Genomic DNA, 21,128 nt, shown 5'->3' on the forward strand with positions numbered 1-21,128 from the left:
GGCGCTATGGCGCCACCATCGTCAGACGCGATCACTGTTTTCATCCCATCTCGTGCGGCGACGGCAATTTTCCAGAACAAGAAAGTCTGATTTTTCCACGGTATATCGGGCGTAAGTCAATATCATTGGTTTGAGTGTCGGTCCTGTTGAAATCCGTTATCGGGCAAGTGTGTTCGAAAAATATTCATGGGGTAGACAGGAAGTGAATAGTCGAAGAGAGTTTTTAGCAACGAGAGCCATCTTGACGAGCATCGGCTTGCTCGTGATAGACAGAGGACGAGTCTGCGGTGGCGACCACGGTGGCGGCAGCGATGGCATCGTTTCTAAATATTTCTGTAATTTCCGAACGGTCGTGTGATCTGCAGTTAGAATAGTCACTTTTATCGTTAACGATCTCTCACGGGGCGAACCGGCTACAATTTCAAGATCGAATTATCCGTGAGTTTTATTCGTTGGTAACTTACGCCACTGGCCGCGTTTACAATGACTCCATGCTGTGTGCCCCCGACGTCTACACCATTTATGCGGGAATTCGTTTGGTTTAAATAAAAAGTTTCGCCGGATACGGTTCGCAAAAGCTCGCGGAATTGCAGGCGGTTTACGAAATTAACGATAGTTTAGATGTGCGTGCTTGGAGTGAACCTCCGAAACACCGTAACAACGGCAGTGGTGTCTTATTAAAAAATGTTCGCAGTTCGATTTCCACCGGCATGTTGCCTGAAATTTTTCCAAGACCCGCGAAACTTTGAAATCCGAATATTGAATTTTTTTTTCATCCGTGTTATAACGTGAAAACGATACGCTGCTTTATCGTAGATTACATTTTCAAAATCATATGATCTTGTAATTGTTGATTTGAATATTTTAATCTCTTTGTTAGTCTTCGCAAACAACGACATACACCCGTTTTCGACCCCAGGGTTTGGGTCCCTATCTCAGGAAAATATTATTTATATAAAAACTGTTTCACTTGTGGTCGTTTATAAAGAGTAATTAACAGATTAACATTTCTTTATTAGGGTAGTCCATAAATTGTCTTTCCTTATTCGATATTCAAATACAAATCTGATAAAAACAAATAAAGATTGTTGCTTGATGCAAAGACAATTGTAAACAAAAATATTTATATTATGTATAAATGTTGAATAATTTAATTGTATCATTTGTTTTTATATGTTCCATTAGGTAATGTATGCAAAGTTCCTTAAGCTAAACAATAAAAGTTAATTTCGCTTCTTAGAAAGAAACATTGCGGATAGAGACCCGATTACTGTATTGAACAAAATGGAGGGAGGCGATGGCCCTTCAGCCATCAGTAGCAATCCTACTGCTATTAAAGGTAACAATTATAATTTACCTATGTTATAAGGTTGCTATATCAATTGCTGGCTTACATTTACATAACTCATTTACATTTACATGCATGTTAGGACTATGTAAACAAAGGAATACAATTTTCAAGCTATTAAAAATGAATTATGAACGTTTAAAATAAAAAATAAATTGTATATGGGACAGGAACCGTTATTAAAATTTGAAACATGTATAAATATGTTCTTTTGAACAGTTTCATAGTTAATAATTGGTAGATATATATATATATAATAAACAAGTTGGTAGTTTATCAAGCACTGTGATATTACAAGTATTTATAATTTCTTAACTTTATTAGCTGCGCAAGAAGAAATGGGAAGATTAGATGTTCTTGTGTGTGGACAGTGCCATTCAGTCTTTCATTTTATCGAGGAATTTCAAGAGCATCGTACAAAGGAAGGAGCTTGTTCTCAAGTATCACATTTTCGTGAAAATAGTAATGTTAGTATTATTTTGAAAATTTTTTAAATGTTAACATTATTAAAAAAATAATAGAGGTGGAAAAAAAATGTCACATTATTAATTTTGCATAGAATGAACAAAAAGCACAAGTATGGGCATTTCTTTTGTGGAAAGATTCTCAAATTCAGCAAGATGGTGCCGATAAAGATTCCACGAACTCGTGGAAGCTCTATCAAAAATGGTGCAAAATGGATACGCACATAAGAGATTCTTGGATCGCGGCAGGAAAAACGATTCAAACGTTTACAAAAATCAGTAATGCAAAAATGCAGGATGTACCGAGACAAAATCAAATGAGTTCCAATGCCGAAGGTAAATTTTATGCAAAAAATTATTTATTGCGATTTAAGTATAAAACATCGAATTTCATTGTTCCATGATTTCGTAGGAAGACCGATAGTTGTTCGTAAAGTTATTAGAAATGGACAACCGGAAGAAGCCGATAGTAAAAGAGATGCTAAAGGTCTGGAAACAAAGAATCAAAAGAGCAACGAATCATTCGACACAGAAGCGGAAAAGAAAGTAAAGCCAAAGTTGAAACCCTCTATAAAACCCAAGGTTAGTATAATTACGATTCTCATTTTCTGTTTTATTTATTTAAACTAACAACTCATCCGTCGTTATAGGGTAAATCTAGCAAAGCTGGCGATGAAAATAGGGATTCAAGTGACGAGGAGTATACGGTAGAAAAGATCCTTGCAAAACGTTTTAATCCAAAAAAGAGGTGTTCGGAATATCTATTAAAATGGGAAGGATACGGACAGTAAGCTCAATTTATACAAAGTTGCATATTCGTAGATACAAATAAAAACTTGTTATTTTTATTAATCGCATATAAACAATTACAGCGAACATAATACGTGGGAGCCAGCTGAACACGTTGCTACGTGTAAACATTTATTGGAAGAATTCGAAAGAAATCTTGCTAAGCAAAAGGAACTAAAAGCGGCCCAACAGCAGGCTAACGCAAAAGTAGCAGGGCGGGGCAGTCATCTCGCACAAAAGACTGTTATAAAAGCAGAAGCAAAACCTGGACCAAGTACTGCGGCTCAAGTAGGGTAAGGCAACTAGACTTTGCCTATTACTCGATGAACATGAACACGTTTCATTTTTACTTCTAACAAATATACTTTGAGTAATAAACTTCGTATATAGGCGACCGATGCGCTCAAGTAAATCAAAAGCTATGGACCAAGTGAAGCAGTGGTGCGGTTCAATGAAAGACGAAGACAATGACTGTACGGGTATACTATTAAAACTATTAGTAGCGATTAACTGTAAATAATTAAGCTTTATGTATCTTTCGTAGTATTAGGGAAGAGGAGAATGGACTATTCCGAGAGCGATTCCGAGGACGGTGGCAGCAGTGCTGCGAAACGAGTAAAAGGTGACACGGGTAGCGATGAAGATTGGACTGGAGAATCTGAGGAGGAGCGACTATTGGGTCGAAGCGATGTGATTCAGCGAGCATTTAATCGTGCAAATGCGCAATCGAACGGTTCCAACAGAGCGAGTGGTTCATCTTCGGATCTCGCTACTTCCTTGGGACTTCAATCTCCCGAAGGAGCAAAATCCAACCAACCACCAGTTTTGGTAGCAAATGCCAAAGGGGTTGTTAAAGTCGATCCGAAGCAAATGCCAAACCTAACGTCTGGCGTATACGTGATGTCACGTAAAGATGGCATCATCAAGTTGGACTCTTCTCCTAGCGGAAAATTATCCGTCAAGAGTTCCCCGACCGCTCAAGGTGTCCTAATGGTTCAAAATCGGGACAACGCCAACGTGGTGAGAAAGCAAGTAATATCAGCGACACAGTCGAATTCCGTTACGCCCTTAAAAGTGGTCTCCAAAATGGATGGAAGTCAAGTGGTGACCCAGATGAAAGTGGTCACCAAACCTGTGGCGGGTAAACCGGGAGGTACGCAGAAAACAGAGCCTATAAAAATCCAGCCAAAACCAGATCCGAATCAGTTACCTCAGATACACGTCGTGACTGCGGTGCCGACACCCATCGCTCTACAACCAAGAATAAGTACAGGAATACGTCCTGGACCTGTTACAGGCCAACGTACTCCAGATAGTCGTCCACTGTTACCCAGACCTCCTCTGCGCGCGACGACACCAACCAGCGTGCTGGGTATGGGGTCCACGATTCGCACACCAGTCAGAGCGCCAACCCCTCGACAAATGCAGTCCCAGCAAGCCCGTCAGGTGTTGCAAAAACGCACGACAGCTGTCACAACGCAAAGTAACTCGGTGAGTCCTGGAAACGTCACTCAGATCAGACCAAAATTCACGGTTCTCAGTTCACAGCCAAAGCAAGTGGTAAAAACTGGAACTAGTCCAGTACAGCAGGCGAAACAGTCGCCGAAAGCACAAATTGGTAAACCACAGTCGTTGTTGTCTCCGCAGCAAAAGCTCTTGATGGCGAAACGGAAAACTCAGGAAGGAGTGGGTATCGTCAAACCTGGTGGCCGTGGGCTCTTGGCAGGTGCTCGAACTACTGTTGCCCGTGGTAGGGGGAAACTGGTCGAGACACCTGCGGCATCTACAGGAAACAAGCCTAAGGAGAGTAAACTGGCGGAGGGTGACGGACTACACATGGAATTCCACGAGGTGGGCTCCGAGGAGAGTAGCAGCGATGGTGAGCCTGAACTCCCGCCTCCAGAAACAGATACCATAGCCACAGCGGAACCGGACAGTCCACCACGGCCATTCACGTTGTGTCCACTGACGGGACGCATCATTGGCCCGGATGGCGAGCCTGTCGAACAGCCAGCGGAGCCTGAACCGGAACCCGAACCCACGACACCATTGTCCACTGTGAAGACATCCACAACCACGTCCGAGAGCATAGATGTAGCTGCTACAACTACCGCTACGGAATTGGTTCTACCTTCTCTGGATTCCCTCACGGAGGCTGGGGGAATCATGAGAGTCGAGATGAGTCCTGGTGGAACGACGGGCACAATCGTCCAGACCACTGAGCCAGCGCAAATGAATTTGTCGAACGTCAACGTTCCTGCTCCAGATCTACCATGTTTGGATGATACTGCTCCAACCGTAGCTGCGCCAGTTACAACTGCGACGACACCCTTAACAGAACCGACGACATCGAGTGAAGTTTCTATCGCGGCGGGATTGTCTACAGCCACTGTTACTTCTACCAATACGATAGCGATCGCATCGTCAGACGTGACCAAGAGTGATGAAAAGGTGGTGGTACCCGAGGAAAGGAAGGTATCCGAGGATGCATCAAACTTGGTGACGATAACAGGCGAGGACGGTGTCGTTTACCAAGTGGCTGGGCAAGCAGAAGGTGGTCAAACTTTACTAGTGACGCAAGACGCAGATGGCGAGCAACAATGCGTGTACGTTACCACAGAACAGCAGGGTGACGAAGGGTCCGTGTTGACATTGGACCATGCCGTGGCGGAAGCTGTAGCGCAGCTAATACCCGATCAAGTGAACCTGGCCTCGCAGTTTTACGTTAAGGAGAGTGGAACGGAACCAGCCGAGAACCCGATGGTGATGTCCATCATGGATAACACAAGCACGACCGACGTATCTGAAGGACAGGAAGATGGAGACGGTCACGGACAAGTTGTTGCTCAGGTTGTGCAAGCAGAAGAACCTACTCCAGGTAATGTAATTTTAAATCTTAATTCTCTGTCTACGCATTATTACAATTTTCATATAATTACTCATATTATACTTTTATTCTGTTTTCTCGTTAGGTGGTACTAGAAGAGTAGTGTTACTCTTACCCGATGGAAATCTGATGATGACGGAAGTAACGGAGGAACAGTATGCCGCGCTAGGACTCGGCAAGTGAAGAAACACTTAAAATAACTACACACACGGAAAAAATAAAAACGATGATGCATCGAACTATACACTTTACATGGAAGTTGTACGCTTAAGGGTGACCGTGGGTTGTATATATGTAAGAACGTTCACTTCGTACAATTGCAATGGAAAAACAAAAATACCGACATTTTCTAGCTAAGAGAAAACGGTCGCAAAACGTGAAAAGTAAAGCATAGCTGGTGTATTATAAACAAACAAAAAAAAGTAACACAAAAGCAAACATATGAAGAGGAAGAACCACAAATACAGAAATCTAGAGTTTAGATTACAATAAATGACTATGTTTTAAAAATTCATGTCTCAGTGTAAAACAATCCGATGGAATTTTGAATTTTGATTTTTAATTTATGATACGAGAGAAAGAGGAAGGCAGATTGCATAGGGTTAAAGAAAAAAAAAATTGAAGGAAATATCACATCTTCGATAACAACAAACACCATTATACAACGTTTGAAGTAAGCATTGTATTTGTAGGATAGTGAAGTATAATCTGGGGTTTTATATTTTCCAAACGATAATAGGCTTTTAACGAAGACCTTTATTCCCTGCATACAAAGTCCAAGCTTTCGGCATGATTGGCAGAAGATATTGCACCATAGATGAGTCGCCAGACAAGCTAGATAATTATCTGAACGAATTAACGCTACAAAATGATGTAAATACCAAATTAAATACTTCCATCGGGAGACAAATTTTTACTCCTGATGCTTAAACCTAGTTTGACTCTGTACTGAACATTCTCACTGTATGATCGATACGAGACAATTACGTTTTTTCTTCACTTAGCTTAAATTAACTTCTTTTATTCGGATATACCTTTTCTAAACAAAAAGGCAAGAACATGCTTTGCGTTTCGATGGACTGTGTATGCTTATCTATAGATTAAATAAGTGCACTGATATTGAAGAACACATAATTTTCAATCTATAAGGCTTTAAGCAAGAAAAGAACAAATACAGTGTTGTTTAATGGAACATCACGCGCGTCTCATTATTAAGCCCATTCCTTTTCAGCTAACTCGTTACACGAAGGACTATTTCCGATTTTATTATGCTATTCAGACAATTAAAATCATGGAAACAAGTAAAAATAAAAGAACGCTTTTGCGCTGTATGCTTCTATCAAACAATGTGTATTTTTTTTTTGTATACGTTAAGTAAACTTGTAAACAATGGAATATCGTTATACACCGTGTAGTAAAAGACGAAGAATATTCATGCTCCGGTTAGGTATACATTCTGAACGATTTTTCTCGCTTGTTTGTATCGTTAGATTACATAAAGCGTAATCTGTAATGTCGTATACGTGAAGCCATACGATGTTAATGCGTGTTAAAAGGTATGTAGATTCGATAGCGAAAAATGATAAAACGGAAAAATTGTTTATATTTACGAAACACGAATCATGATAAATAATGTTAATAAGTGTACCTTATGCGATTGTATCGTAATGTCGTGCAAAGGTGGTTTTGTTCGACATTCATAGGGTTAAACTAGATGCAAGCGATAATTATAGGCAGTCTGGACTCGCAATAAAAAGAAGATGAGAAGAACTGCACGAAACGGAAACAATTATACATATGTCTCAGTGTAAGAGGAAACTATTTTGCACCGATGTACGGCCAGGAATATAAAATCCTAGTATTTTACTAACGTAACCCTTTTGTACATAGAACTTCATTCTCTAAACCTTTATATAAAAATTGTTTCCAAATAAATCATAATCTTAAAATTAACATGTGTACCCTTCTACCCGTCGTTAATCTCCCTCTTATTCTCCGACATGAAGTATCAATCGATTAAGCATTCTTTTGTCAACTGTAACGAACGCTCGTCAAAAATTAATTAATTATGGTACATTTTACAAATAAAACGACTTCTGTACAATTGAGCTGAATTTCACTAGAAACGATAAGAAGGACTCAGGACACTTCAGAAAACTTCCACAGACGTTACAACCAGAGAAATATAATTGGAAAATGTCGTACAATGTAACCGGTACTGAGCAACAAAATATAATTTTTCAAAAGAAATCTACCATCGCGTATCGCGTTAGTATCTTCATTTTCCTTCTCGAACAGAAAAATGGTACATGGTTAAAATAATAACGATAGCAATGTTCATAGACCTACAGGGACAAGTTACAAAATGCATGCCCGGCTGATGTAAAGATATTAAAATATTATATACACAACGTTAAAGAAGATGGCAATCTGAAACTTACAAACGGAGAAGTAAGAATCGATGACATTGACAACGAAGAACAGGAATACTTGATAGGTGTAAAAACAAGAAGAAATGTATCTTCTTTTCCACGACAATATAAAAACATTTATAATTAAAACCAAGGTTTATCGTTTAGATGCATGTCGCAGAGATTCAGCGATAGAAACGCCAAAACTAAAAACTTGGGACGAGTACAGAAAATTGGTACAACTAGCGCGATCATGTCCAAGAACGATAACAGATCGGACACCGGAATTAACGCACATAACCTCTCTCCAAAAAATTCGTATCGATAGGTACTCACTGGAAACCCATATACATTATTTCAATTTAGTACACGCAATGAATAAATTAAACAAACATTCGAAACGATGTAAATTTATTAGTTACATAATGTTTGCTTTAAGTCATGACAAATGACAACAACGAGAGAGAGCATCGTGGGGCTAACTTTGTCGACCTTGAACAGACGGTTGATTTGGATTTGACTTATTATCGCACTAACCAAACATTATTTCTTCTTTTCTGTACGAATAAATCAGGGGAGGATACAGATCGAAACCGCGTTTAAGCGCCCAGGCGAAAAGAAGTATAATAAAGGTGGAGGTACAAAAAACAATACTGATCGCGGACTCTAACTGCGTACAATTTCGTAACTTTAAATTGAATAAGTTGTACAAGGTACTCCGCAAATCGGAAATGAGACAAATTCAAGGTGATACATTTTTCACGATCGATGTTATTTTTCTGACAGAAAACGGTCACGTTGCAAAACATCACCACGTCACCGGCGAGATTTCAAATGGAAGCTAGACCGTATCGCTCCAAGTTCCAAGTTCTAATAAAGCCCGTGAAGGAAAATAGGAATATCGTTCCCCCTGGTATGCAGCTACAATTAATCGTTCTATTCCGTTGTGACGTCATAGACGAACCAGAGGAAATGCTGGTACTGAATGTGCAACATGGCAAATCGCTGATCATCAGATTGCACGGATACAAGGACCCCCCTATCCTGTTGGGTATAAGAATACGAGCAATAATGTTGGTTGATGCTTATACTGAAACTGATTAAACGTTTTGTAATTGTCTCAAGCATTACATTTAGTTGTTACGATATATAAAATATATCCGAACGATGGCATCTACGAACTTATAAAGAAATGTAATTTAATGTTTACAAGATTAAACTGGCTAATTTATCTAACAGGAATCGATGATGTACAAGAAGCATATCAGAGTTCTTCGGAAGACGTGAAAAAGTCTTTGAGTTACGTATCTCGGCCAGAGTCGTTATTGTTGGCGTCGCACGACACCACGAATGTACATACTTCCAACTAAACTGTACTTTTTTTAATGAAAAGAAAAATCCTTTTCTTTTAAATATCATCGTTTTATAGAACACAACGGAAAGTATTTCCGAAGACGACGACGATTGGGACGATAGCAGTCGCACGATATTTAGGAACATGATTCTAGACTGTAAGAAAGCCTTCGTTGGAGAAGAAACTCATGTACCCATGAAATTCAAGAACGTTGGCGGAGAGGGAAGGTTTTTCATAATGAGTGAAGTCGACTGGGCTTCGATGCACATCGATGTAAATCCATTAACAACGCTTCTTCTGACTTTCTCTTCTTTTTTATTTACAAAAATTGATATAATTCGGGCTATAGAGAGTGAATTGTTTGTTATCAGGATATCACAGATAAGAATATGCTGACGCTACCTACCTTCGCCTTGTGGCCAGCTTACTTTAGAATGAAGTCGCAGGAAGTAATAACCTTCCACGTGTACTTCTTGCCTCGTTGTTACGGAATCCATGTAAATGAAACAGTGTTTCGTACCTCTCGCACAAGACGTTTACGACTTCTTTTATTATCGTATCTGTTCTTATCAGGTTGACAAACTGTATATACTCAGCGACAACTGTGCCATGCTGGCGACAGAAATAATCGGCGATGGGATAGTGTATAAAACAGACTTTATCCAGCTTAGTAAAGTATCTACGTCACCCTTTAATAATAGTAATATTAATATATTGTTCGTGTATGACTTTGATAGAAAAGGTTGTCGATCTGAAAATCAAAAACATTTTAAGAGTATGAATGTATCCCTTGAAACAATTTGTTTACCACTATTTGTTACCAGATTGCCCGCAGTTGGAAAAAGTTTGGCATTCCTCGGTGGATAAGGATATCGATAAACGGGAACGTTATTACGTAACCTTGAACGCAAACGTTTTGGACGGAATTGGCCAATCCGTTATTTGCGTGAACAATAATAGGTAGAAATTACAATTATAAAAATTGTAGAGGAACAATTTACTACAACTCTACGAAACATTTGTCGAATGTAATATACAGTATGATTAAATGATTTGGATTGTCCTGTACACACAGCGAGATAAGCATGCATTATCGATGGGAAAAGCGAACGATGCAAGTCGACGAAGCTAAAATAAACGAGCACAATGATTTCCCTCTGGAGTTGCTTCGCATCAGTCCGAATCATGGAATCTTGTATCCATTTAATGCGCACTATTTCAACGTAACCGCCAGATGCAACAATTTACTGCCAAATCGTTACTCGGCCATTCTACAGTAAGCGTACGATAGCCTTTGGACAATCGGAAACAAAGATGGATTTTTCTTCCTCGAATCATTATTTTGTTTGAAAATTAGATTGTACGTGGAAGATATACCACTCGCAGCCATTCCAAAAAAACTACAGTTGCATACCAAGGAGTGCGGCAAGAAAAGACGTAACTGTTTAATCGTAAATAATTATCTCGATTTATTGATCACCCCGTAAACAGCTTTTTTTTAGAGTCACTCTAACGTCATCGTTAGTCCGTAGACATTTTGGTCGCCGACGTAAAAGTTTGGGTGCAGTATATGATGAACGACGAATGGAAAACGTGAGTTAATTTTAAATTAGCGCTCGCATACCACCAGCAATTTCCTACGGAATTTTCAATTATTTAAATCGAATTCCCTACGTGATTCAGCGGTAGCGAATCCGAAGAATTGATCGAAAGTATATCTGAAACGATACCAGAATACAAGTACTCGCTGGAAGACGAAGAAACAGAGTGGAAGGATGACACAGACGACAGCGAAGGCTACAAGTCTATGCGTCAATTAGTGAGTCACCTCGCGACCTCTCTTGCAGTTTCAATGTCAATTAGAACACAATGAATCACGTTTCCATACGACATCGCAGGTCACCGACGAATTGTTTTCTCATTACGACATCGTCAATCTGTTACAATTCAAATCTCTTCTGTGGGAACGCATAATAAGCATGGGTATCATCAGACCTACAAGAACTCTGTACATTGGCATCGAAGAAACGTACGGTTTGATCGTGAAGAATTTCTCGAACAATTTGTTGACTTACACGTGGGGAGACACGAATGGTTTTGACGTGGAAAAGGTGAAGCTCTGCGTGTGTCCCGAAAAAGGAGAAATACAAGCCAAGAACACACAGAAAATCAAGATTACGCTCTTGCCATTGAAAGAGGTTGAAACAGCTACCCTGAATCGTAGCAACGAAAATTGGTATAGACAAACGTGATCGTAACGACACCCTCCACAATTTCCAGGGACTCGTGGAATCCTTGTTCATCCCGTGTTTCGTTGGAAACTCTCAAAAAATGATAATGCTTGGAATCGAATGTTTCATCCAGCCGCTTTACGTTACATTCTACCTTCCGTTAAACAACCCTGAACCTTTAAAGACGAGAGACACCTTCGCTCGAATCGAATGGCGCGTGGACAGCTTGAAAGCTGCTCTCGATTCAGCGGGAAAGATCAAGGAAGGCATGGTACGATCGTCTGACGTACATACAAATTTCTTTCACTAACTGAATAAACATAAACAGTTAGAGGAGGGAGGATGAACAATTGTTATTTTAATAAGAAAGTTCAGAAACGCTTTCAAAATATCAGTGGGGATTTTTTGCAGAAGCTCTTGAACAGGTACAAAATGCGAGCGGAACGAGAATTAAAAAACACGAATCTGGATCAAGGAGACGTACTCAAAGATGCTTCTGTAGGCCCTTCGGTATCTGACGTAGGCGCTGAAAACTCAAACGAACAGTGTTCTTCTAGCGCCCGTACTTCTGAAATCATTCAAGTAAAGGATCTGACAAATTTTCACGAAAAAAAAGCGTGGTAATAATGACGCGACGAATAACTATTGCAGATGAGCAAATTAGCAGCGGAAGATAGCAAGCATTCAGAAGAAGATGCCGCTGTATCTGGACACGTGGTACCTTTTCTGGAAACAATTTTACCACCTCTGACGCAACGCGATGTAATCGAATTCTTGGGCTTGTCGTTAAGAACAGGTACCCTTAAAAATTTCAACTATAGTACATTCTTCTAAACGCCGACAAAAACAATGTTCAGTGGAGAAGAAGACTTTCGTAATAAAAAACGAGACTCCGATTCCGTCCAACTTTCAACTTCGGCTGAAAAATTTCTATCCCGTAAAATGTTCCTGCGAACGGAAGTCAAAGGAGGATCGTATCAAGTTCATGTACAAGCAAGTCTACCATCGGAACAAGGATTTAATTGGTACAACCTTTGATCGGTATAGCCAACTGATCTTGAAAATGATTCTTTGTTCTGTTTGTTTTTAGAAGAAACGCTGTGTCGACTGAAACAGCCTAAATCGGGTGTTGTAATTTACGTCGATCCATTGAACTCCGACATGGGACCATTCGAGGCTATACCAGTAAATATTTACGTCTTTGCCGATACTTGGGGCATTTACGTCGACGAATTAGACATCGATATTACAGGCTTGCCCCGGTACACGTTATCGGTGTGCGTTCAAGTCGTTGATCCACCTATATCGTTGTCAATTTGCGAAAACACGTCCACGAAGACACACCATCTCAAGTGCGTCGAAGCGCTAAAAACCATTATTATTATTATCATTAATTCGCATCTAATTATCTAAACACTTTTTTCTTCAATCTTTTTAAACGGAAACATCCGCGCAACGTTGTAGACTCGTGCAAATATTTGTATTAGTTAGTCAGAGCAAACAACAGAAAAAAATTATTATGTTGGCGATTAGACGCTCGTTGATATAGTTGAATAACGAATTGCAGATTCGGACTGGTATCAGCGGGTATGCGTCTGCAGCCCAGAAAAGTATTGTTAAAGAATACGGGTGTCGTACCTGTAGCTGTCGATTGGCATTCGTTTTTGATCAGCCCTGAGAAAGAACCAATGCCCTTTAGCATTATATACGACATCTACACTCCGTTTACCGATAAATTAGCCAGAGAATTGAAAGCCAGCAAACAAAAAAGTAGAAGTGAATCGCACATGGAGCATCATGTAACGAAGAGGGTAAAATCGAAAATATACGAATTTGATTCTTTTGGAGTCGGGGATAGCGTCGCAGATGCATCGAGTACAATACCAAGTGCTTCCGACGAGGCAACGATGTTGACTTGCACGTAAATATTCTTACGTGACGCAGTTATGTAATGAAGTTCTTGATCCAAGTAGCTTTCTTTTTTTTTACGACTCTATGGAGGGTTTGCAAACATATCGGTAGAAATGATGTTTGGGAATCACTGATGTAATAGAATCGTAATCTGCAAATTGATTTAGGACATTCTGCACAACGAGTAGTTACGATTTTGATAGTTCTGTACCTTCGAAAAGTAACAAATACGTAAAGGAAGAAGTAAACGAGTACATGCCAGCTGAAACAAAAAAAAAAAACGATTGCGAATTCAAAGTTTCGATACTCCCTTACTATGGTGCAGTTGATGCAACCGTTTGCCTGGTAAAACGATTAAATTACGATACTAGAAAAAATATTTTAGAACCTTTAACGATAAAAAAAACTGTTTCGATACTTCTCAAGATCACTCCCCGGGAAATTTTTGTTTTACCACAAGACAGTGCTTCTGTGACGATCACTATACATCCCGATAAATGCAAATTTCTTAACGGAGGCAGAGACTTTACAGGAGAACTGCATTGCAAAATTTTGGGATTTCTACGAATTGCTCCAAGCGATAAGTTTGTATATTGTTTCAGTCGTATCACCTCGTTATGAAATATTTTACCAACTTGTAGGTATCGAGATAATTGTTACTCTAGACCAGATGGAAACTATTTAACTCCGATAGAAATCGATGTCACCGCAACTATCGTGAGACCACAATTGTTTTTTGATATCTCTAAATATGATGGGACATTCACGTGTTGTATTAACGATGTGATGCAAAATAGATGGAAACCGTTAATGTGCGTAAGAACATTTCGCCATTTTTTTCAAACAAATTAAGTTTAATTCGTCTAATTTTAGACTGAAGAAAACATTCTTCTTCTACAACAAAAGCAGTAACATAACGAATGTTTCTTTTGAAACATACAGTCCATTTCACGTCGAGTCTGTTTCAATTTATGCAGAAGCAAATCCATGTAAGCCTATAAGGAATATATGCATAAATGGCCATGGATGTGCAGAGGTAATTTATTCTAATGTATATTCCAAGGGTTCAAAAATTTCAAGTGATACCACTGTCATAGGTAGTGATATCGTGCAATGTAGAGGAAGAGTTAATCGAAACCTTATTCCACACAAATAGAAATCAAGAATTGCGTAATTCAGTTATTACATTAGAAGAGTTATTACTCATTGTGCATTCCGATGAAAGCACTCAGGTATAGATTTTCCCCATACTGTATATGTTTATATCTAAAGAAATGTACACGTTCATAAATTTCAGGACGTGGCATTAACTTTAAACATCTGGCTACCATCGTTAAAACTGTCTTTATACACAATAGATTTTGGCAATGTATACGTAGGAGATGCTAAGAAGCTGACATTAGTTGTTGAAAATTTATCGAGTATGTTTACTTGAATAATTTGTTTCATAATTAGATAGATAATTTTTGTTGCTAATATGGTACCTTGATTAAACTTTAAACAGTATGCAGTTACAAATTTAATGTCAAAAAGAAGTTCAAAAACGAAGAATTTATAATTGATCAATCAAAGGGAATGCTAACAAGCCATTGGAGCAAAGGAAGCATTTTTGTAATTACAATTTCTTTTCAACCAAAGTAAATATGCTCAGAATATACTCTTAATTACACTGTTAATTGTGTTTGTATCGGTGCTCAATTATGGTTTAATATATAGAAAAGCTGGCTCGTCAATGGAAACGTTAGAAATAATAACTAACGATCCGTATACTACAGAAGAATGCGAGCTTCGTGGAAATGGATCCTTAGATGAAAAATATCACATTCCAGGCATATAAACGGAAGGTTATACTAACAAGTAGCCATTATTGAAATAATTACTTGAAATCTAGTTAAAATTAACTGTTTACTTATTCTGATATCAACATCTTAATCAACACGATATGCTTTACTATACATCGTGTATTGTATATGTATACATATGTATAGTACCGATAATACTTTGTACACAAGAACTAGAGCATAATTTTACAATTTCTAAACGAATACCTTTCTCTCCAACTTCGATGAAACAATCAGTCTCTCTGGAATGTCATCATCGGAATTTTTAATTAAAGAAAACGCGTTTTCGCTTTCATGAGTGTGCGCCTTTCCATGAATACATGTTCCTTTCAATGACGTATTTTGTAGGTAAATAAGACGTCCTCCTAGGGTCTCGAACAAAGAGACTACCCAAAATCGAAAGGCAAAAAATCATTGTTGTTAACGGTATACAATATACAAAGAATAAATGTCTTTATTTAAAACTAAGTGTAAATATTGACATTGTTAAATTTATGTTTTTTAAATAGAATCATTTTTGTCGTAAATGATAAATAAAGCAAAATTCACTATAACGAACCGATGTACAATATCACAGACCAACGACCACGCAAGATCTAAATGAAGTAGTAAAAATAGGTATTAGATTAAATGTAGGTACGTGTATTATATATGAATTATCATTCCGAGATATTATTTGTAGGTTACGTAACTTGTTTGTCGTGTTGCTTCGATAATGAAGAGATAGAATTTAGAAATATTTTTTGTTCGCAAGTTCTCGAATTTTGTTTTACTTGGGGCCCCATGAAAATCTGATGCACTACTGGTTCGCTTGGTTACCCACACATTTACGGAATTTTTGATGACTTACCGAGTTCGTCACGGTCTCGCCACCTATCGTAGTAAATGCGAATCGTCCAAGATTTTCTCTATCACGTGATCGGTCTAACCAATCGGTGAATTTTGAGGGCCCTATACGTGGCATAAGGCATGAATCCTTTCCACGTCCGCCATTTTGACATACGGTACTTTTCGAAGAGTGTTGGTTTTATGTTTTATCGTTTCTCGTGAAAATAATCTTTTTTACTGAAACGTAAGTAACGCAAGTGACTTATACGAGCGACGTGACATTACGGGGAAAGTCTCGGTAATCAGACGACGTTTATAAATATGGAAGTTTGAGCGGGGAACCTTTCGACGATTCGCTGGGGAGTAGGTCGAAGGTGACAGACAACCGGGTGTACGCAGTGGCTTCGCAAACCGCACAATATCTTCCGCCTTGCTCGCAATACCTCGGTGTTGGCGTTTTAGGTAGCCGATCACGTTTTAAAAGTGCATAGATCACCGACAAAAGACTCTAGTGTGATCTCTAACGGTATGCTAGTCCGATAATCATAGCGATGTATTAAAACGAGAATCAATAGCGGGCAGCGTGAACATCTCGTGTGTGTTTCTACACATTGTCCTTTTTCTTTTTTTGTTTATTTCTCTCGTTAATCCGAAATCTATCATTCACGTTACACAGAATATATCTTTTATTCGTCGTGCACACTTGGTAAATGTGCAGGTTAGCTTTTTCGGCTTTGTGTCAGCAGCGTATCGGTACTTTACGCATGTTTCTGCTCGTTGGCTCTGTCGGCGTAATATCAGTTTTTTTCGTGAAACGTGTCTCTTTCGTTCATTCGCATCCATGTGTCTCGAATTTTTTACTCGTCCCGATCGTTTTTACCTATTTCTTTTTCGTTTCATTCGTAATTATCATAGTTTTTTCATCTCGAAAGAATTTAAAACCCCAACGTATTGTTGCACGTCGATTAGTCGTACGTCGTATAGAGTTACATATGTCGAGCATATTTCTTTCTAGACTAATTTTAAGTACCAAATTCGAACGATAATAAAGTTATAATTTCGTGATAACGTGTTTTACGCCTTTATATATTGTTAAATAATACTCTTGATCCAGCATTAATTTATTTAATTATTTCATCATTCCAAATAAGATATCGGTTATCTATAATGCGAGCTTGTAAATTACTTCGTATTACTATATTTTCATTATATTGTCTATTAAGAAAAATAAAGAACCGATAATGTCATACAATATTGTAAACTGTTAACTTGTAACCTGGTTCTGTTACTAATTAAATTTTGATTTCTAATTTGTTATAGGTATTTAAATAACCAACACCAGCCATGGGGAACATGTTTGCAACATTATTTAAGGGCCTCTTTGGCAAAAAAGAAATGAGGATTTTGATGGTGGGTCTTGATGCAGCGGGTAAAACCACAATTCTGTACAAATTAAAATTAGGGGAAATTGTTACTACAATTCCTACTATAGGTAAATATGGAATTTTATTTGTAAATGTAATTATATGGCGTTCTATAAATTAATGTTCCACAATGAGATTTACCAATTTTTAATTTAAATTTTAGGTTTCAATGTAGAAACAGTCGAATACAAGAATATAAGTTTTACTGTATGGGATGTGGGTGGCCAAGACAAAATCAGACCTCTCTGGCGACATTACTTCCAGAATACACAAGTATGCTGTCCATGTGTTTTTCGTTTGTTTTTGTTTATGTTAGTTATATTTGATATTCACTACACATTTATTAATTGTTATATGGTTACAGGGGCTGATATTCGTTGTTGACAGTAATGACAGGGAACGTATCGGTGAAGCGCGCGAAGAATTGATGAGAATGTTAGCAGAAGATGAACTTAGAGATGCAGTACTCCTTATATTTGCTAACAAACAAGTGAGTACAATTTTAAATGTATTAATATACGTAGATTCGTATATATTTTATAATAGTATAGTAACGCACAAAACGTTTCAAAATCTAAGACGCGTATCGTTCGTTGTGTAAATAATATTCTATATAAACATGTTGGGTTTATGCCAAGAGAAAATTTAACAATGAAACTATGATCTAAAAGGAAATCAATTAGCGAAGTCTGTTTATACGTTTTGAAGCACGTATAATAAACGAGCGTTATTCTAGGATCTGCCAAATGCAATGAATGCAGCAGAAATTACTGACAAGTTGGGCCTGCACTCTCTTCGTAATCGTAACTGGTACATTCAAGCAACGTGTGCCACAAGTGGAGATGGACTTTACGAGGGTCTCGATTGGCTCTCCAATCAGCTCAAAAATGCCAATCGCTAATTGGAACATCGTTCCGTCAACATTCAGTTGCTATATTAACATCATAAACATCAGCTGCACACCTGTCCCCCCCATGAATGAGTAATAATGTTAAAAAGGTAATACTAAGTGCAAACTGCGAGATCTCTTGGATCTAAAGTGGAGGGTGGAAAGATTATCGAAAGTTGTCAATGTGCCAGGAAGTTTTTGGGGGGAGGGGAGTGGGGAAACGGCCGGAAGCACACATTCGAACGGCCACACAGGACTATTGCCTTGTGCAACTTATTATTATAATTATTATTATATTAGCATTATAGTTACACTTTTTACACAGAGATACCACGAGAAAAGTGGAAAACTTGGAAGTAATTGTATTAAAGTACCTAACTCTGAAACATACAATACACATTCGTTAATTAATAATTTGAATATCTTTGAAAAAAAATTTAAGAACGAAAAAGTGAAGTACCCACGGTGTTGTCAGTTTGAACGCGTTGGACATACTGATTATCATAATGTAGCTGCATATTGTACATTACATTATATAAATATGATGATAAAAATGTGATCAATAGATGAGAGAATGTTACTCTGTCCACTACATTACAAATGTCACATTGGCCCATCAGTTGACATGACAAATGCAGTGAATGGTAACTGACGGTGCAATGACTTACTGTTTCTAGTTACAAAAGTTTGTTTCTATTTTTTTAAGTTTTCAGTGGTATACGTCGAAAAAAATGCAAAGCGAAACTATACAAAATGGTTGTCTTACTGCTTGGCTATTGGCAGGTGCAGAACTGCACCCTCCTTCACCTGTTCGCAATAAGACTAACAGTTAGCCAACCATGTATATCTCAGTGTAAAAGAGATATCATTTATTTATTGCACCTTGATAAGGTAAAATTAGATTATTGTCAACATTCCGAAATTATGCATCGATCGTGGCGGGAAATGGAGATGAATCATTTTTAAAGACGTGAAGAAAGTGAGAGAAAGATGCTTAAAAAAGTGAAGTTAAAAAAGAAAAACTAGGAAAGAACCTCTCGCTGCAAAGAGAGATAGGCCTCGCAATTTTTAAGCCAGCAATTTAAACTGGCATGGCAATTTACCAGATGAAGCCATTTTCGCAAGCCCTTCAATCTCCTAATGTTTTCCTGTCCTCGAAATACATTGTTTTTACAAAATAATCTTCCCCTAACTGATCAAATCGCCTTTTCGTCATATGCGAAGATTCGTATAATTATATATGAATGTTTAAACAATTTGTGAAATATACTGTAATTGTGCTTTATGTAGTCTATGTGTTATTTGCCGTTAAAATAGTTTGTTTTTGTTCTGGCTGATTATAAATAGGATATATAGAGCCCTCGGTTTGGGGTGCATGCATATTGTGCAGAGAATGATCAGGATAAAGGGATTTCTGCACTGATGCGAAAACAATAATTTAGAAATATATATATATATATATACACACACGAATACATACAAACCATATATATAAATATATTCATATACATGCATATGTATACAGATGTATATACACATACATACATATACATATATGTTATAAACAGATGAAGCAAATGCACCTCTATCCTCGTGGCTTTGCGATCAGCCTGCACGCATCCCTCATTCAGACGATGGTACTTCAGTTACGAGCACGATTACTTTTTTTTCGTTACTAAAGACTGCGCACTGCCCATACCGCATGTTTCATTTTAGTCTATTAAGTTTCCCCTATTTTTTATTGATCTAATCTATGATTTAATTACGGATAAATTACGAATTATAAATTTGTATTGTTCGGAGAAACGACAAAAAAAAATGAGACGTTTACGGTACAGTTTTATTCGTAGATTGTGTGTGAAAGATATTTTCTTTCGATTTTTAATAACGTGTGTGTGTGTGTGTGTGTGTTTAACGACTAAAGATAATTATGGATTTTAACGAGGATATTATTTCCGCAGCTCTGTCAGAACAAAAATAAAGAACGTAATATTTAAGGTGTGTCGATAAAGTTTTATTACCGGCACGCAAGTCAACGACCCGTTATCAAAAGAGATATGCAATCGTTATGAATTTAATATTTGTTTACACTTAAATTTCATACATCTCGCTGGCAATGGAATGCTGCTACTTTTGGAATCTATAAGATTGTCGCTAAGAAATTGCAAATAACAAGCAACTACGTATTTTTTTCATTAGTTCGTTACACATAAAGAAGAAAACTTGGTAAGATTGTAAAGGTTAGTTGTATATGTTTATTTTTTATTCGTTCATTTTAGCGTGCGTTGATTCGCTTGGAACTTCTGATTACTTCATAGGGTTATTTATACGGTTGGGTGATTGATTACAGACGATCGGGAATCGATATTGAAATTTACATATATTTGTTGCGTTATCGCCGCGACAACGATAAATGGGTTAAATGCTTATAAATTGCATTCATGACATCTCTCTCATGTGCATGACCTCAGTGTCGTGACATTTTCCCGCGCGTAACCTTCGCTGTATGAGTAAGTATCCAATACGATGCATTGTCATTTAACTTCCACTGTGTGAATTAGACGTGTGAGTAAATCCGGTTTCGTTAAGTATTTGTTCGGTATATAAATTAGGTAAATATAATAAAAAGCATCAAGTTCTTGAATTTATTCGATTACTTAATCAATTTAGTTGTTCGCGTTGAAAATTCCGACACGCTAGATTAGACGAGATAGAATTCTTGACTCTTCGTAGCTTACATCGAATTATTTG

General features: G+C 37.9%; 4 protein-coding genes across 11 annotated transcripts; all 4 read left to right on the forward strand.

The window, feature by feature from the left end:
* Positions 1–18: 18 nt before the first annotated feature.
* LOC128895175 (mucin-2) lies at positions 19–7,441 on the forward strand. 6 transcript variants are annotated; one of them, XM_054157524.1, is made up of 11 exons: positions 122–438; positions 1,241–1,339; positions 1,673–1,815; positions 1,908–2,148; positions 2,225–2,394; positions 2,463–2,599; positions 2,685–2,894; positions 2,992–3,074; positions 3,146–3,754; positions 3,899–5,479; positions 5,574–7,441. In XM_054157524.1, exons 2-11 carry the CDS (start codon positions 1,285–1,287, stop codon positions 5,669–5,671), a joined length of 3,327 nt encoding a protein of 1,108 aa, XP_054013499.1. In that variant the 5' UTR covers positions 122–438; positions 1,241–1,284; the 3' UTR covers positions 5,672–7,441. The 6 variants fall into 6 exon arrangements, with proteins under 6 accessions (XP_054013496.1, XP_054013499.1, XP_054013497.1 ...); XM_054157525.1 differs by having other exon boundaries at positions 123–438; positions 3,146–4,092; positions 4,249–5,479; XM_054157521.1 differs by lacking the exon at positions 122–438 and adding an exon at positions 19–111 and having other exon boundaries at positions 3,146–5,479.
* A 369-nt stretch (positions 7,442–7,810) lies between these two features.
* LOC128895210 (uncharacterized) lies at positions 7,811–9,732 on the forward strand. Its single transcript, XM_054157625.1, has 6 exons — positions 7,811–8,227; positions 8,474–8,612; positions 8,686–8,950; positions 9,139–9,251; positions 9,329–9,526; positions 9,603–9,732. Exons 1-6 carry the CDS (start codon positions 8,004–8,006, stop codon positions 9,636–9,638), a joined length of 975 nt encoding a protein of 324 aa, XP_054013600.1. The 5' UTR covers positions 7,811–8,003; the 3' UTR covers positions 9,639–9,732.
* Positions 9,733–10,224: 492 nt separating this feature from the next.
* Positions 10,225–16,055, forward strand: LOC128895182 (uncharacterized). The gene is made up of 11 exons (XM_054157543.1): positions 10,225–10,529; positions 10,611–10,704; positions 10,779–10,846; positions 10,940–11,072; positions 11,152–11,451; positions 11,534–11,755; positions 11,896–12,066; positions 12,136–12,280; positions 12,342–12,509; positions 12,575–12,836; positions 13,052–16,055. Exons 1-11 carry the CDS (start codon positions 10,339–10,341, stop codon positions 13,407–13,409), a joined length of 2,112 nt encoding a protein of 703 aa, XP_054013518.1. The 5' UTR covers positions 10,225–10,338; the 3' UTR covers positions 13,410–16,055.
* Positions 16,056–16,158: 103 nt separating this feature from the next.
* On the forward strand, positions 16,159–19,662 carry LOC128895218 (ADP-ribosylation factor 1). Of its 3 annotated transcripts, none has more exons than XM_054157640.1 (5): positions 16,159–16,308; positions 17,385–17,556; positions 17,652–17,761; positions 17,853–17,978; positions 18,225–19,662. In XM_054157640.1, exons 2-5 carry the CDS (start codon positions 17,409–17,411, stop codon positions 18,387–18,389), a joined length of 549 nt encoding a protein of 182 aa, XP_054013615.1. In that variant the 5' UTR covers positions 16,159–16,308; positions 17,385–17,408; the 3' UTR covers positions 18,390–19,662. The 3 variants fall into 3 exon arrangements, with proteins under 3 accessions (XP_054013615.1, XP_054013614.1, XP_054013616.1); XM_054157639.1 differs by lacking the exon at positions 16,159–16,308 and adding an exon at positions 16,324–16,590; XM_054157641.1 differs by lacking the exon at positions 16,159–16,308 and adding an exon at positions 16,324–16,526.
* The last annotated feature ends 1,466 nt before the right edge of the window (positions 19,663–21,128 follow it).

This window comes from Hylaeus anthracinus, unplaced genomic scaffold (genome assembly GCF_026225885.1).
Source record: "Hylaeus anthracinus isolate JK02 unplaced genomic scaffold, UHH_iyHylAnth1.0_haploid 4, whole genome shotgun sequence".
NCBI classification, from domain to species: Eukaryota; Metazoa; Arthropoda; class Insecta; order Hymenoptera; family Colletidae; genus Hylaeus; species Hylaeus anthracinus.